Source organism: Hevea brasiliensis, chromosome 3 (genome assembly GCF_030052815.1).
Source record: "Hevea brasiliensis isolate MT/VB/25A 57/8 chromosome 3, ASM3005281v1, whole genome shotgun sequence".
Taxonomy (NCBI): domain Eukaryota; kingdom Viridiplantae; phylum Streptophyta; class Magnoliopsida; order Malpighiales; family Euphorbiaceae; genus Hevea; species Hevea brasiliensis.
Genome location: NC_079495.1, coordinates 111,369,630 through 111,387,431, shown reverse-complemented (window position 1 = coordinate 111,387,431; position 17,802 = coordinate 111,369,630). Strand labels below are relative to the sequence as shown.

Below are 17,802 nucleotides of genomic sequence, written 5' to 3'. Positions count from 1 at the left end.
TCATCCATTCCAATCTTGACAAACACAATTTATTACCATAGTTGGCTTAGCACAATTTCTTAAGATTGATTTAATGTAAGAGAAGGCGTTTTATTTTTAATCTATTTAATTATATTCTATTCATCCATTTTCTGTAATCACATTTTCATTAACTCATTTAAATTTTATAATCCTTACAACACTATGCACACATATTTTCATATTTGCAACCCTTTGTCATAGAGACCACCTTGAATTTTCACATCATCTGTAGAGTGTTCATTGAAATCACATCATTTATCCATTTTCTTCAACCAAAACTCTCCATTGTCTCCTATTACAGAAAACATCCCCTTTTATTTTAATTTTTTTAATGGTTATTAAAAATGCTGAAACCTTAATTTTTTAAGAATTGTTAATAATCAACCACCTTGTCCTTAATCATGACAGAAAGCAAGGTAAAGTGGGCATGAAAGGCAATGGGTTTCAATAAACTAGGCCAAAGAATGATTACACCAACTCAAAAGCTATTGGTTAATTAAGTTGAGTTTCTGTAAAGTATAAAATATTGCTTTCTGTTGATTCATAAAAAATGAATAATGGGTTTGTCAGTCATTGTCCAGTTCAAAATTAAAATACAATTGACATTAATTTAATTTAAAATTAAATTTAACTCAATCAAAATTGTAATTAAATCAAATTAAAATCAATTGGTTCAATTTTGAATTAAAATTAGAATTTTCTTTTATTTTTTCAATAAATTAATAAAAAAGAATTTGATAAGTTAAAAAGGGGTTAAATTCAATCACAAGCCCCTATATAGCTAAGCCACTGCTGCAAGGAAAGGTATGATTCAGTGAAGAAAAGAACAAATGAAAAAGAAGTGACTGATACATATGCAGTAAAGGCCATAGCAAACTGATATCTTATTCACATATTAACAGAAGCTTTCAAGAACCTTTTAATGGTTGGCCAAAACCTTCTGATAAATGGCCAAGGGAGGTCCAGAAGAAGCAATATCCACCACAAGCACATTTTTCTTTCATTCAAATACACTCATCTGTTTATTGAAGCATTTCGATACAAGCATCCATCCACTTTCGCAAACATGGTCGACAACAGTACAAGTTTATAAGCTCTGCGACATAAATACGTAAATGGATGCCAATGGAGTACTAGTATAAAGAAGCAAGTACCTCCAACAAGGAAGCAGCAAATTGCATTTGGGTCTCCTCATTTATGGTCAAGAAGAGAGGTACATGAACAAAGAGTGACTGTATCCCATTTTGCTCTGCAAAGCGGAGTGAGTGGTAGTAAACATAATTGCAGACGAACCGACCAGCATCATCAGAGGTCGTCACGTCATAACCTTTCTTTACCAAGGCCTTTGTAATATCATCAACAGGAAGAGTTGTCTGTAGGCAGTGAGAATAATAAATCCATATAGGACAATGAAACAGATGTAAGAATGGAGTAGCACACATAATTGTCACCACACTAAACAATAACATTGTCTTGTGAAGGCATGAGCAGCATATCTACTTGATGCATTCAAAGACTACAATACCTCCACATGATAAATGAAATGCATCCAGATGAGGCCACTATTTTCTAATGTACGTAAAAACACTAAGATCCTGAAATGATCCAATGTATGTGAAATTTTCTCCAAAATAGATTGATATCTTCTCATGGAACTTCAAAATTTCGAGAATCCCGAATTGCGACAGGAGAAAAATTTGATGCCGAAAGAAAAATTTTAGACCCCTCTGAATTATGGAAGATAAAAGGAATCATGATTGATAGTGCTTTTATTTCAAGCCACCTAAAGCCTGTTGCTTTAGATTGCAAGTGAAAGAAACACTTAATAAACCACTAAAGGTCAGAACAAAAAGGGAAAGAGAGATGCCAATGAAAGGAATTAGATCCCCTGACATGAAAGTTCCGCCTAATCCAATTGATGATAGAGAGGCCATAAAGAGAGGAAATCTTCAAATATGTCATCACACATCAGCCATTCAGTCCAAACTGCTATGACATGAAAGTTTTCGAGTCATTTCCTTCTATTTACAATTGGACAAAATATGAAGAATGAGAAAGTTAAAAGTTGTGATGGTAACTCCTAAAACCTACAACAGGGACACATTAAACATAAAAAGAGACATAGAAACTGAAAAAGGTGCACAAGGAAAAAACTAATGGACAGCAAAGTTCAATACTGCAAGTGTAATGATACTATGATACGCAAGCAGGAAAAAAAAATGGAAAAGACAAGCCAGGACACTCATGGTACTTTCAAGCTGAAACAGCACATCATCCCAAAACAAAAATTGCAGGCAGCTTCCTTTTTGCTGCCAATTACACATGCCCCTCATAGACTTCATGCACTTCCTTTTAAACTAAAACCACGCAGGAGAAACTTGCCATAGCATATTCTGTAACTTTTCTGACATGAAAAAGAAAAGATGTGCTAGAAAAGCAGCCTCAAATACCATAAATATAGTCTAACAAGTAACAACTGGGTAAAACCTTTCTATATCATAATTAAAGTTCATCAGCATTCTGCACTCATGATCATCAATCGATTATTCTGTTTGTCAGAAAACAGAAGATCCACTTTCAGGGAATAAAGGAACAAATAAAGGTATCATGAAACCCATATACCTCTCGTACTCGTGAAATTCCACCGTCAGAAAGAATAATGGGTACTTTCTGCACAACATAATATAAACTCCATAAAATGGAATCCTCCTTAGGAAAAATAGAGAAAGAAAACCACATCAAAATACCAGAGAAAAGGGATAATCTAACCTGTGGTTTCCATCCCATCTCATCAGGACACCGAAAAGTAGCTTCATTGACAGCTTGGTGCTCAATGGCAAATCTTGCCGCTCCACTATTAACCCCAAAGTGTAGCTGAAGAAAAAAGTGTGGCACAAAGTAATCAAGCAAATTTTAACAAACTGAAAACTTCAGAAAGAATCATCATGAAACATGCAGCAGACTAATAAATGATCAAGGAAACATGTGAGCAACTAACCCAAATAATTCTCCCAGAAGTTGAAGATTCAGAATCCTTTGTGTTTATGGCAGATTGAAATGTTTGGTACAGGGGTATGACTGCTCCTTGTCCAGCAGTTTCTAGAACACTACAGCTCCCCAATATCAAACCTTTTGGCAAACCCTTCTTCTTCATGTACTCATTGAGATTACTTACAATAGTCTCAGTTGGATTCTCTGAAACTCCATGGAATTTCTTAAATCCAGTTACGTGGATTGTCACAGCAGGAGGCCCTTCAGACCCCATTCGTACCTCAGTATTTAGATTGAATGTTATAGCATGAAATCTGAAACTAAAATCCAAGGACCTGCATGAAAAATAAAAAGTAAAATTAAGCTCATCAGTCACACTATTAGAAGCAATTAATCAAGACAAACATATGCATATCTCCAGTTAAACGAATGCCCATTAGATAATTTTTGTTCTTAATCAAGTTGTAATGCTCTTCCTTGTATTCCCTCATGGAATAAACTATGTATTGTTTAATAATGACTAAGCTCTAATCTGACAACATTTTGAATAACAAAATACAAAAGACTAAACCCAGAAAAATTCTATTCCACTTGAAACAAAATATTGAACACTGAGAAACTTTGCATAGAGAGTTTGGAAGTGCAAGTCTCCGTTTCATTCTGGAAAATCGAAAGGCGATTACAAAGGAACTAGCCTCAAATTGAAGACAAAACAACACAAACTTAGTCTATCTGTGGAATTGAAAACAAGGTAACAAATTGAAAATCTGCAGACAATAACCCATTTTCTAACACCGTGAGAAGATTATACAAATCTTAAAATCCAATTCACAACCAAAGATATACACAGCTAAAATAGATAACAAACTTCAAAGGTCACAGGACATGACAAAAACAAACAACGCAAAAAAGAAATGAATCGCTATTAATCCACCTGAACCCAAAATTCAAGCCAATATCGTTGATCAAAGACCCAGATGATCAATCTGCCACAAAAAATAAAAAAAAAATACATGAAATTAAAGCATGTGTTCAAATTTGAGGAAGAAAAGATAAGAGCTTTTGAAATTTTCTCACCTGTAATCTTCAAGTGAAAAGAAAAAGAAGACGATAGAAAAGCAAATGACTCAACCACCAACCTTAATGATAAAACTCCTCAATGAACTGGTAAAGATTCCAATCAGATTAATATAGAAATGGGCAATAAAGCAGAAAAATAAATAAATAAAATAAAAATTACTACTAAAAAAATGCGGCCTTTTTTGTAATCTTGCAGATGTTGAAGCCAGAGGTGTCATTTTCATACCAAAATAATAATAAAATATTGCAAGCTATCTGTACTTCTATATTATTTTTCAGATTTTAACATATGTTTACGCCTTTATCCATCTTAATCCAGCGGTAGATGGGGCCCTGAAGGATGAAGATGGACTTATATTTTGTTATGATAAATATCCATTCATTCGTCGTATTAAATTTATTTTAAAAATCAAATTAAAATTAAAAATTTATAAATAAAAAATATTTCTTTGGTGATCCAATTTCCTAAATTATTAATTCATTGAGCTAGAGCTTGAAATTCACTCTAGGATTAATTGAAAGAAAAATATGCTAAATGCCACTTCTTTAACAATTTAAATGTGATTGCATATAAATAAAGATAATTAGCATGATAAATAAATAAAATAAGCATACATATTGAGTATGATATGAAAATCATTGTATTAATAATTGAAAATCAAAGCATTAACATGTTATAATTCATAATCGATTATAATAAAATTCATATGAAATTCACTATAATAAAGTTATTATATATATATAATTTATATATTTAAAATTTTTACTTAATTTAATTGAAACCACTAATTAATAATGTCTTCTTCTATTAAAGTTATTTTTAGAAGGCGTATTAATCAATAAACAAATTAATTAATTTCTATAAAAATAATATCATAATATCTATAATTAATAAAAAAATATTATTAAAATGCCTTAAAAAATCATTAGGAGTAACTGATGACAATCTAAATATAATTTATATCATATTATTATTAATTTTCATTCTTATTAAGAAGGAGATTAATTTTTTTAATTTTAATATTTAAAACATTAATATTTAATATTTTCATTTTTACTCTTTCAATTTTAGCCTCTAAAAAAATAGTGTCAAATCATATTATTTAGTTTTAAGTAAATAATTAAATTGAATTAATAAAATTTAATTATTTTAATAAAATGGCATTTAATTTTTTATTTGATTTAATTAGTAATTTTTAAAATTTTAATTTTCTTTTACACTCAATTTAATAAGTAAATTTATTAATAAATATATAAATGATATATTTTATGGATAATGTATTATTTAAAATTATTTTTAAAAATATATCATACTTAAACTCATAATTTTTTTAAATAAATATAATTATAAATATTTTTAATATTTTATTAGTTAATAATATAAATAATGTATTATAAATTTCAATTAATTCAATTATAAATTTATAATCTATCACCAATTGAATATTTTTAATTATCTTTTAAAAAAATAAAAAAAATTCAATTAATTGTAATTTCAGTTGGATTTGATTTGTTAAACCGAGTGCTTGTTGGTTTAAAAAGTAAAAAAGGAAAACCAAGTGCTCGCCCGCCGGCGCTAGCAGACAGGACAGCGAGAAAAAAGGCAAAATGTTACGCATCTGGATGTGACGTCTTGTCCGCTACCCACTTGTCAATCCTTTACCGCCGTTGATATTACTTACTCCAAAACCATCAACTGCCGCTCAAAACCCACAAAACCCAAAAGCAATGCAGTGAAGTGGGACCCAAATTCTCCGCCGGAGCAACCACTCAGTGGAATTTTCTTCCCTTTCTACGCCAATCTGCCGCTGCTCAAAATCAACAAAACAGATCACAATTGTGAAAATTCTTCTTTTACATGGTTGGCTCCATAGAAACTTCAGCTAGTAGCTCTTAAATCCCTTTGATAGTACCCAACTGCTGAATAGATGTCGATGTCAATTTCATATTTATCGGTGCCCTTCTCGGATTCTTCGGTTACTAGGCGGATCCCACTTTGCCCCAGTGCTGGAAAAATCTGTGCTCGGAGTTGTGGCTTTCCGGTAAGTGAGGAATACATAAACAGAGTAAAGCTGTGACCTTTTGCTGTTTTTATGTAGTTCAGTGAGAATCAAACTAGACTTTTGGGTTTCTATCAAGATGGTGTCTTATGGAAAATGATAAAGCTTTAAGATTTACTAGCTTCAACTAATGATCATAAACGGGTTTTGTAGAGTGCTTTCAGCTATGAATAATATAAATAGTGTCCTCTGCAAATAAACAAAACCCTATTATGGTCCCATTACAGAGATAAGGTTAGTTCTATTTTTGCCCTCTTGCTTTACGGGGAAATACTGAATCTGTCGTTTGTGTTGTGATGAATATTGAACACCCTTTGATTTACAAGGACCCTCTTTTGATGGGTCTTCATAACTGAGGAATCATTAAATTTTGTGTTTGTATTGGTGTATGCAGGCCGTGACAAGGAACATTTATTCGGTGGAAGGTAGCCGTCTTATGCTTTATGGAGGAACTGCCAATTTCTGCCGAAGGTTGTGTGGCTTAAAGCTATGGATACGTAAGAGCCTTAACCTTCGACAGCGCAGTAGAGAATGTAGACCTGCAAAGGAGTTGAAGATTATTAAAAATCAAGAGAAGGATCACTTAACAAATCATTTGGAAACAACTTCAACACATGCTGGACAAGTTTCTGAAGAAGTCCCGAAGATAAATGTGCCAAGTGGTTAGTAATAACTCCATTTCTTGTGTGTCTTTAGTCAATCAAGTTTAGTTAAATTCTCTATGTTTTTGTTTTATTCATGAGGAAAGATTATATGTGCTATGATCATAGATGGAAGGATAAAAACAACCTGATTTTCATCTTGGTGGTTTCACGAGTGCAGCTGCTTCTGTGGAGTCTCCTTCATCTTTGACGCAAGCACATTCCTATAATTTCTCCATCGAGGGTGGTAGAGCAACTTCTCTCTGTATTGCTGTTATAGGAGCTACTGGTGAGCTGGCTAGGGGGAAAATTTTTCCAGCGTTATTTGCTCTGTATTATAGTGGCTTTTTACCTGAGGTCAGATTAATATCATTATTCTGTTGCACTTTTTTTTTACACTGCCTGTTATGCTCTCTTTATTAAGGAATAATGGGGAAGCCCTCAATGGCTGAATGTTGTTTTCTTCCAAGATATTTCACTAACATTTTCCAAGCTGGAGTTACAAATTTATCCTTCTTCTAGTCTCAGTAGTCCATTGTTGCAGGATGTAGCTGTCTTTGGTTATTCAAGGAAGAATTTGACAGATGAGGATCTGAGATCCATTATAGCTTCTAATTTGACTTGCCGCATTGATCATCAGTATGGTTCTCTTAGCATTCTTTTATTTACAATTCCTTAGTTGATGGACTTTATCAAAATCCACTGAAAATTAATTAGTTGGCATGATTATAATTTGTGAAAAGCATCTTTCAACTTAAAAGCCGATTCAATCAAATCTCAAGAATGGGTTTACACCTTAACAAGCTCATAGTGGGTTCTTTTCCATAATGCCATTCTCAACTGCTTCAGGTTAAAAGGATTTTACTTAATGAGAGTTTTAAGTTGTTGAATGCTATTATTCTACAGGCCCATAATCTGAATTCTAAAAATCAGCTAAGGCAGTACTGATTGGGAAATTCTTTGAATGAAATTGAGTTTTGGCAATAAGAATACAGACAATTGCTTTTATCATGTAGTCATTCTTACTTCATACATGCTCATATCATAATAATAATAATAAAAAAAAATGTTTCAGACAGAACTGTGGAGACAAAATGGAGGCTTTTCTTAGTAGGACATACTACCTTAATGGAGGTTGCGACAACAGAGAAGGGATGTCAAAGCTAAATGCCAGAATGGAGAATATTGAGGTATACTTGACATGGTCACTTACTTATATTTAGGAGTTTTTTAAATGGTTGGACAGTCTATTATTTGACCTTGCAGCAAATAAGCTGAATTCTTTTGATAACTGATTCTGTAACAGCATACCAAATGCAGGGTGGACATGAAGTAAATAGGATATTCTATCTTTCTGTGCCACAAGAGGCACTCCTTGATGTTGCATCTTCTCTTGCTGACAATGCCCAAACCCGAAGGGGCTGGAATCGTATAATAATTGAGAAACCCTTTGGATTTGATGCACCATCTTCTCATCAATTGACTAAGTCTCTTCTTTCTAAGTTTGAGGAGAAACAATTATACAGGTGTCATTTCACATCAATAATACCTGCTCTTTCTGTGTATGCGCGCCCCTGCATGTGTTTCATCTCACTCTTTTCGTCACAACCATTTAGTTAGTATATTTTAATTCATAAGTATTCATTTTAGTTGAACAGTTAATGATTTTAATTGATCCTATTTCAGGATAGATCATCTTTTAGGAAGAAACCTTATTGAGAACCTCACAGTATTAAGATTTTCAAATCTTGTTTTTGAGCCATTGTGGAGCCGAACTTATATACGCAACGTACAGGTGAATTTTTTTTTTTTTTGTTGAGCTCAGTTTTGTGCTTATTTGTTTGTTTTATAATGATTAAAGATGTAATAAACCTCAAAAATGCCTTCTAGGATATATAGTGTAGTCACTTCAGTCTGGTGTATATTTTTGCAGATCATTTTATCAGAAGATCTTAGTGTGCAGACTGGAAGGTTAATATAGTTGTTAATCTCTCATGTATTCTTCAAGCAAATTAAGTGAATTAGGTGGCCTATAGATTTCAATATGGCATCTTGTCATGACTTTAATTATCTTATGCAGGTATTTTGATGGGTATGGGATCATTCGGGACATAGTGCATAGTCATATATTTCAGACAATAGCATTACTTGCCATGGAGCCACCTATAAGTCTTGATGGTGAAGATATTCGAAATGAAAAAGTACCTGATCTTTAGGCAAAAATGCATTCTTGTTAAATAAATTTCATCTATGCCATGTTAACAAGAAGCTTCTTTTCAGGTCAAGGTTTTAAGATCAATTTGCAGATTGGATCCTAGTGATGTCATCCTTGGGCAATATAAAGCTATTTCTGGGGACAAGGTTGATGTAAAGTTGAACGATATGACACCAACGTTTTTTGCTGCTGCATTATACATTGACAATGCACGCTGGGATGGTGTGCCTTTTATTGTCAAAACTGGCATGGGACTCATCAAACACAGGTGAAGACCAATTGTGGAATGTTGTAAGATAACTCAAGTAATATAAGTTGAACTTCTTAGCATCCTCAGCCTGACTGCATAAATGTATTCCACTCGACTTTGATTGATATGCAATTTTCAGACGTTATGATATTGTCTTCTGAAAATTCATTTAGATGGCAAACAATGAAAGGCTTTTTGAAATAAGTTTGGAAGACATAATGTCAGACTCAGGTATGATAAAAAAAAAATGAAACTGCAATGAGATTACCTGTTTTTCCTTCTGCTTTGCACTGGGAGATTTTTTTCAGCAATGAAACATTTTGGAGGCCAAACTATGAAATTCTATGAAGGTGTATATGGATAAACTCTTGAATTCTATCTTGATGGAAGATAGGGGACAAGAGTTTGATGTCAACTGATGTATGCATGCATGTATCCTTTTGCTTTGCATAGTCCAGGGAGCAAATAGCTTATTGTTTGTACATGAACTGTAATTATACCATAATGAATTTGCTCACCAACACAAGCTATATAATGCAGAGTGGAGATACGTATACAGTTCCATTGTGTCCCTGGAAATATTTATCGGGAGTGCATTGGACATAACATTGGTATGGCCACCAATGAGCTGATTTTGCGTGATGTCCCTGATGAAGCCATCCTAGTCAGAATTAACAATAAGATTCCTGGACTAGGCTTGCATTTGGATGCTTCCGAACTTAATTTGCTCTACAAGGACAGGTGAGCACTTTCATGTTCTAGACCTTGTAGAGGAACTAAAATTTCCAAGGCGATGCCAATACTCACTTTTCTTCAATGTTTCATGTAACTTACTATGTAAATGCCGTAGGTATAATGTGGAAGTGCCTGATTCATATGAGCATCTTCTTCTTGATGTCATTGATGGAGATAACCATCTCTTTATGAGAAGTGATGAGCTTGCAGCTGCATGGAGTATTCTAACTCCCATTCTCCATGAGATAGACAAGAACAATATTGCACCAGAGCTGTATGAATTAGGAGGTAGAGGTCCAATTGGAGCATACTATCTTTGGGCCAAGCATGGGGTTCGGTGGGCAGACGACTGAAAAAGGTTTTTACCCAAAGTTCTGCCATCTGAAACCGATGCATGACTTGTGGTAAATAATACCGTGTTGCTGCCTACATCAATAAATGAATGTTTTGAATACACAAATCCTGTAAAATTTGAATGGGGCAGTTCATCTTGTGATTGCAATAGAATTATCCAAAACAGCTAGGGCGTTCTCTCTCTCTCTCTGCCATTTCATTTCCCTGTTCCAGGAACTGGTAGCACAACAAATTTCCATTACATGCTTTAGCTGTCGTGTGCCTGCTTTAAGAGCAAACAACATGATATAGTCTCTCCAATTCTGGCTGCCTCATTTTATTAATTAAACATTTAAATACAAGATAAAATGAGTTTGTACTTCTTCATACTTTAAAAACTTATTGTGTACTTGCATGTAAGTGTATATTAAAGATATAAAACCATTCTTATAGTCTTTACTTGCAGGCTTGCACTTTTAGATGACAGTGATTTCTTATTTCTGGATAGATTTTCCAACCTAGCTGGTCCCATAATTGAAATAAGGTAGAACAGGCTATCAATTTTATGATGTACTCAACATGCAGCGAGAATCGTGTGGATTAGACCCTACACCACATAAGCAATCATTCATTTTGAATTGGTAATGTCACGTGATTGAGGATTGGATAGATCTGATTGATTCTAGAAGATGGGTCTGGTTCATTGCTTGATCTTGACATCTCACACTTTTAGTTAAAACTCATTGCCACCCGTTACGTAGTATATGAACATTAACATGGGGCTGGCTTATGATAACAAAACTAAAGTTTTGGTTGATTGGAATGGTTTCACCAAGGTTGAATCAAGAAGAGTTTAGAAGGTGGTAATTAAAAAGCATAAAAGATGTATAATCAAGGAAGAGTTTTGAAGGTGGTACTCCAAAAGCAAAAGAGAAGTATGGAGGATGGAATCTTTCTATTTGTGAGAGGAAAGGAAAACGATCATCAGACAATTTTCTTTTTGCAAAGGAATGGCAAGTTTTTGTTCTTGATCACTTTACTCATCAATATATGGATCATGGATTGGGAAAGGAAAAAGAAAAAGTGTTTTTGGTTGACAGTGCAACTACCAAAATTAGATATTAGAAAAGAACAGGTTGCCTTCCAACTTTCATGATCACGTGGCCCAACTTGAACTCCCAACTCCCTGCTTTCCACAAAAATGTCATACAGGAATGGAACCCTTCTCACCGTCTGAGACTCTTTAGAGCATTAGCAGTAATTTCGCATCTTACTTTTCTGAAAAAGAAAATTCAATATATAAAAAAAAAAAAAGAAAATAAATAATAACCAATGAACTCGGTATGATTAGAGTTGAGTTGACTTCAAAACTGTAATATTTTAGGTCGAATTTCTTAAATATAAAAAGAAAATAATTTATGTACTGTGGAAGATATTTGTAATTTACGATCAAGTGTGAAACCAAGAGGAAGAGGAATAAAAAAACAAAAGAGGAGAAGACTATTGTTAGGAGTAGGCCCATAGAGATGTCCTCAGAGAAGCAATACTCCGGAAGCCGCCGGATAACACCATGTCATGGGTGCTGCGTCACCTCTGTTAGATCATGGAGATTACGTTTAAGGGCCAGTGTGATGCCAGCAATTATCCTTCCCACCCACTCCGCCAGCTATATTTTCCCCAAATGCCCACCATTTAGTTGGTAACAGACTCATCATTATCTACCCATTAAAGAATTTTATTTATAAATATATAAAATTTACTAAACAATTTTTTTTTTATTAATGAAGATATTTATTTAAATGTCCTGATTTTATCTTTGGAAAGAGTTACTCTATTCTATGAATAAAAATGAGAGCTTTATTAAAAAAATAATTTTAAAATTTATTTATGCTAAATGTATTAGACCAATATGAAAAAACGCATCTTTAAAATCCCTGTAATTTAATTTTAATATGTCAAAAAAAAATTTTACTGTAAAAACCAAAAATATTTTCCTCGCGAGATATGTACCAACTCAATAATAATAAAAATTTCTATAAATTTTTTCCTCTTTCAAAGACTTTCTTTTCCTGTGATACAAGTACAACGCACCCATTGATGACTCTATATATGTAGTGAAATATTATCACAGCTTTTGCAGTTGGTGAGTCACTGGCTATATGGCTAATTAAGCTTAGGCAAGTGTTTTGTACTTATATTACATGTAAGCATATGCATGGATTGTGATTCTTCATATAATAGGCAATGAGAAAAGACTCGGTCTCTCTACAGTTTACTTGTTCTTGTGTTTTATATCTTTAATTTTCTTTACTCCTGTTTGAGGAAAAGCTTGCATGGAGAGTGAGGCAACGAGGAAGAGGAAGATTGAGAATGTTCAAGAACAAGAGAGAGAGAAAGAAGAGACAGAGTTGGAAGAAGATGATGAAGAGAAGATGGAGAAGTTCTTTGCTTTGATAAGAAGCTCAAGAGATCTTATGAGAAGAGGCAATAATGGATCCAAAGAGAAAGAAAAGAAGAAACCTCAAGCAGCTGCTGCTTGGAATCCATCATTCCAACCAGAAGATTTTATACAAGATATTGTTAAGGATAGTAAGGGAGTTGCTGGTCCTTCCAAGACTGCAGAAGATGAAAAAAAAAAACAGAAGAAAGAAGAGGAAGGAGGAAACAATGAATTAGACCTTAATCTTTCTTTGTAGGGATGCCTAGATGGCTTCTTTTCCAATTTGCAGGTAGAAAATAAATGCCCAAAATAAATGTTAATATTAGTATTATTATTAATGGATTGACCATTTTGCCAGTTAGCAAGGATTATTAAGATCGTAAATATATTCTGTCTGTGTCATTTTCCATTTATAGCCTGTCACTAATCTCTTTGCCCTTCCCAGTTTCAATATGTGATCATTTACAAGACATGAGATTAATGACACAAGTGGGTGATTGAAGGGAAAATAGAATACCCATTTTCCAGTAAACAATTTGTTGAAGAGTAGCAGAAAAAAGAAAGAAAAATTGAGAAAAGCCAAAAATGTGGACAGTTAAACACAAGTATATATGATCTGGTTATAGCTTAAGTGCCAATGTATTATCACTCCTAAACAAGGCTCTAGTAGCTAGGGACCTGGTGGGTAAATTATCTTCACTAAATGGTACACTGATCTTAATCCAGAATAGGGCCTTTGAGGGCAAAATATGAAGAAGATGCAGAAGAATTAGAACAACTATTGCAAGTTGCAGGAAACATATCTTTGGTCTTAGATCAGCAGCTTGGCCCACTGCACCATCTACCGCAAATAATTTATGACAATTTCATAAAGCATCTTTTTTTAAGAGGGGGAGGGGGTAACCTTGGTGCTGGCCTATGTTGCTGGATACTTGTCTCATCATCACTGCTATTATTTGCAACTTTAATTGATTTGAATTGTTTTAACTCATGCTTCTCATTAAGCTTAATTTCATAAAATATCAACACTAGGGGGATTATGATGAAGTGGTAGTGTAATTATTTCATAATGTTGATAATCAAAGATAAAATTAAAAAAAAAAAATCAAAAGATAATGATTAGCAGCAACAATATAAAATTATAGAGGTCTCATCAATTCATTATGATGTTATTTTTTTTTAAGTTATTCATTTAATTTTAAAATTAAATTCAAATTAATCCAATATTCAATTTTTAATTAAATTCTTAATTTTATAATTTATTTCTATTTAAATACTTTAAATTTTGATAAAAAAAAAAACAACAAAATACAGCAGAAAAAGGGATTGTTATTAGGTGGGGGTGCAGCAGGACTATATAAAAGTGGCCATTAATGTCAGAGGGACGATCTTGAATTATACAATAACATTAACCTATATAATCTACCAATTATTCATAGCTACTTTGAAAAAAAGAAAGACCATCCTATATAGCTGATTCTCTTCAATCACCTTCACTGGACCAAATTAAAAGGCCTTAACCCTATGCAGGGCCCCACTAATATGACATATTTCTTTATGGTCATACCTTTTTTATGTGTGAAACTGAAGTCATCCTGCAGCAACAGAGCAGGGCTAAATTGCCAATAAAAAGTCATAGAGATTAGGTTGAAATTGAACTACACCAGCCATGGAAAAAGAGATGAAAAAGAAGCAGGGAATCTTTGCAGAAGAACAAGGAATTAAATATGTTGATGAAGATGAGAAGGTTGAGAAATTCTTTGCAATAATTAGAAGGCTGAGAGATGCTCGTAATTTGCCAAAAAATAGCTTGAGAGAATTGGAAGCTTGGAAGAGAATGAAGAAGGCAAAACAGGTGCATGTGCCTATATGGACTCCATCTTTTCAATTGGAAGATTTTTCTGCGCTGGAGTTAGCTGATGCAACTCAACCAAGTTCTTCTTCAAATAATAAGGAACAAGAAAAGGAGAAGAAAAAAGAACTAGACCTCAATCTTACCTTGTAAAAATTATAGGATTCCAATGGTTTGATTATTCCAGGTTTGCAAATTCACCTATAAGGTTGTTCGTTCATGTGATTATTATTATCATTACTGGTTTTATTTGATGAGAATTCAGAAAACAGAAGCTTTCCTATGTGTTCCTCAAGTCAATGAAATTATGCATTCAGCAATAAAATTTGCATTGCAGATGCTATGGAGAATGGAAATGCACACCAAGCAGTACAGAATACAGATTGATTCATATGTGTAGAAGTTTGGATTTACAACCAGACAATTGATGCATACTTGTACTATTCTGCTATGAATCTTTTAAATGTGTAAAAAGAACTTTTTTTCCCCCTTCCTTTGCTGGCTGATTGTTAATTTGTTATGGAAAATTTCCACATCCAATATCAGAATGAATTTGTTGGTAGTGGTGATCTCCTTGTTCGTGTTCTTGCTGTTTAAATGTTATTCAAGAATGAAATCAGAGGAAACTTGTCAATATGCATACCATCTTATGAAATTATCTGCATTAGAAACATAAATCTCACAGGGAAACAAGAAAATTGTTTAGGTCTGTTTTAAATTGCACCAATTTCTACAAGAGGATCAAAATATACTTTCCAAGAACCATTTAAAAGAAAGAAAGAAAGAAAAATCTTCTATAGATTTCATGGGGTGTTCTGTATATGAGCACAAACAACTAGCTCAATAATTTCTTGATAAAAACTGGTACAGTACCAAGTACAACTCAAGATAATTTCACAACTCAATGAATACAACCATCTAGTATATTTTTTCCCCTCTACCTCTTCTCATCCTCAGCTCATCAAAACAGTGATTTTGCCACTTCTTTTCGCATATTCAACCTGCCCTGTGAGCAGTGGGAGCGAAGAAAACGGCATTGACACCCTCCAAATTGATTGCCAAGCTTTTGCTTTCCAATCCAACATGATTAGGTATCCCAATTCTTTCATGATGATTTGCTTTCTGAATTGCTAGACCATATTAAATGCCAAGTGGAGGACTTTTCTGCAGACATAGCAGACTGCAAAAATGGGCAAGTAGGAACAGGCTTCTACAAGTTGCAGTTACGCCATCAAAATTCAAAAACACTGACCAGACCATATCATGAATTCATGATTGTGTTGCCTCATCTTCGGCACCAAAATCTATCTGTGATCTTAGGACCAGATTTGCTTGGAGAACAACAGTAAAGTAATTAGCAATCACCAGTAGTCCCCACAAGAACACAACCCATCCTTAAAACGATGGAATCTATTAGCATCCTTCATAACAATCTCCCTTCTTGTCACTTCAGCTATTAATTTAATAGCAAAGTGGAAGCCACCACAACCCCATCAGGCAGTGCAAAGTTATCATCAGGGCATTATCCGATTTAATAATCCAATTAATTTTTCCAATATTTTCAATATCACTGCATGCTCAGAACTCAGAAGTCCAATATAGGTAATTTCATCTGGTGCAATGTAACGGTCGGGCTCCAATCACTAGAGGATTTGTCCGCTTTGGCCATAAACATCATGGTTTTGTCCCATAGGTAGAATGGAAAACTTTCCAGGAAGTCACCCATCCTAAGATTTCTCTAAAGCCAGCTCGCTTAACTGGAGTTCTTCCAACGCTCCAAGCCATTCCACCAAAAAGCGTCTCTAGTGATTAGTTCCCCCATTTTATATATCACTACTTTTTTAACCCAAGATCTCTCCCGTGCTTTGTCGACGTGGGATTTGCCTAAGTAACCTTTCTCCCGTTTTCGGGACTCAGCGTCCTCGCTGAGGTTTGCCCCACCATCGCTCACAGGCCACGCGGAATGCTCTGATACCAATTGTAACAGTTGGGCTCCAACCACTAGAGGAATTGTCCACTTTAACATAAGACTCACGGTTTTGTCCCATATCTGGAATGGAGAACTTCCTAGGAGGTCAGCCATCCTAGGATTTCTCTTAAGTGAGCACGCTTAACCAAGTGAGCACGCTTAACCCTGGAGTTCTTTCAACTTTCTAGGCCATTCCACTAGGTCCCTTAGGCAAATCACACGTCGGCAAAGCACGGAAGAGATCTGGACTTAAATTGGGTAGTCTTAGAACACTGGTTAGCGCGCTTTTGGGTGTAAAAGCCCAAGGGACAAATCCATGAGGTCTAGTATGGGCTGGGCCAAAGCGGACAATATTAGCCAATGGGTCAGGCCGTTACAATTGGTATCAGAGTCGCTTGCGTGTCCTCTCAGACGATGGTGGAGCAAACCTCAACGAGGACGCTGAGTCCTGCAAGGAGGGAGAAAGGTCCCTTAGACAAATCCCACATCGGCAAAGCACGAAAATGGTCTTGGGTTCAAAAAGTAATGATATATAAAATGGTAGAACTAATTACTAGATGCGCCTTTTGGTGGAATGACTTGGAGAGTTAAAAGAACTCCAGAGTTAAGCGTGCTTGCTTGAGAGAAATTCTAGGATAAGTGACCTCTCCATTCTATCTATGAGACAAAATCGTGAGGCTTATGCCCACTGCGGACAATTCCTCTAGTGGTTAGAGCCCGACTGTTACATGCAATGCATGAAGAAAACATCTAATAAAACCATTCTATGCGAGACCCATAATAATTCATTAGATTTATGACCCAAAATCTTAGTTGATTTGAAAGACCTTTTTGTGAAATCAATCCATCACAAGAAACCATATATCTCTAAGGCATTTTATCAAACAAATCCTTCACAGGAAAATAGCCAGAGAGCATTAATAAACAATGGTTTTAGACAATAAACCTCCAAATTAAACTTTTGTTTGGAAGGAGAATTTTAAAAGTGATGGAAAGTTTTGCAAGGTTTAAAAACCTTGAACTTGTGTTTAGGAGGATAGAATGCTTTTTAAAGTATTGTTTTTTGAAGGTTTTTGAAAACCTCCAAAAAACTTTACTTTCCAACCCACCAAATTGTTGGGTTAACAAGGTTTTTTCGTTAAATCTTCCAAATATTTGAAAAAAAAAACTCATTTCCTCCCAAATGCTTCTTAATTTTTAAAAATTATGAAGATT

General features: G+C 34.3%; 3 protein-coding genes across 6 annotated transcripts; 2 read left to right on the top strand and 1 right to left on the bottom strand.

Annotated features, from left to right (window-relative positions):
- Window positions 1-876: 876 nt before the first annotated feature.
- LOC110673408 (uncharacterized) lies at window positions 877-4,465 on the bottom strand. Of its 4 annotated transcripts, XM_021836642.2 has the most exons (7): window positions 4,319-4,463; window positions 4,090-4,176; window positions 3,947-3,998; window positions 3,020-3,347; window positions 2,791-2,895; window positions 2,644-2,691; window positions 877-1,394 (listed from the first exon to the last, which is right to left on the bottom strand). In XM_021836642.2, exons 4-7 carry the CDS (start codon window positions 3,284-3,286, stop codon window positions 1,155-1,157), a joined length of 660 nt encoding a protein of 219 aa, XP_021692334.2. In that variant the 5' UTR covers window positions 3,287-3,347; window positions 3,947-3,998; window positions 4,090-4,176; window positions 4,319-4,463; the 3' UTR covers window positions 877-1,154. The 4 variants fall into 4 exon arrangements, with proteins under 4 accessions (XP_021692334.2, XP_058000579.1, XP_058000578.1 ...); XM_058144596.1 differs by lacking the exon at window positions 3,947-3,998 and having other exon boundaries at window positions 4,319-4,465; XM_058144595.1 differs by lacking the exon at window positions 4,319-4,463 and having other exon boundaries at window positions 4,090-4,264.
- Window positions 4,466-5,777: 1,312 nt separating this feature from the next.
- Window positions 5,778-10,530, top strand: LOC110673328 (inactive glucose-6-phosphate 1-dehydrogenase 4, chloroplastic). The gene is made up of 12 exons (XM_021836470.2): window positions 5,778-6,134; window positions 6,547-6,814; window positions 6,975-7,150; window positions 7,338-7,432; window positions 7,869-7,983; window positions 8,114-8,319; window positions 8,480-8,588; window positions 8,727-8,764; window positions 8,874-8,994; window positions 9,074-9,276; window positions 9,799-9,999; window positions 10,109-10,530. The coding sequence occupies exons 1-12, from the start codon at window positions 6,021-6,023 to the stop codon at window positions 10,344-10,346; spliced, it is 1,884 nt and encodes a 627-aa protein (XP_021692162.2). The 5' UTR covers window positions 5,778-6,020; the 3' UTR covers window positions 10,347-10,530.
- Window positions 10,531-12,413: 1,883 nt separating this feature from the next.
- LOC131178766 (uncharacterized) lies at window positions 12,414-13,127 on the top strand. The gene has a single exon (XM_058144594.1). The coding sequence runs from the start codon at window positions 12,660-12,662 to the stop codon at window positions 13,020-13,022; it is 363 nt and encodes a 120-aa protein (XP_058000577.1). The 5' UTR covers window positions 12,414-12,659; the 3' UTR covers window positions 13,023-13,127.
- Window positions 13,128-17,802: the final 4,675 nt, after the last annotated feature.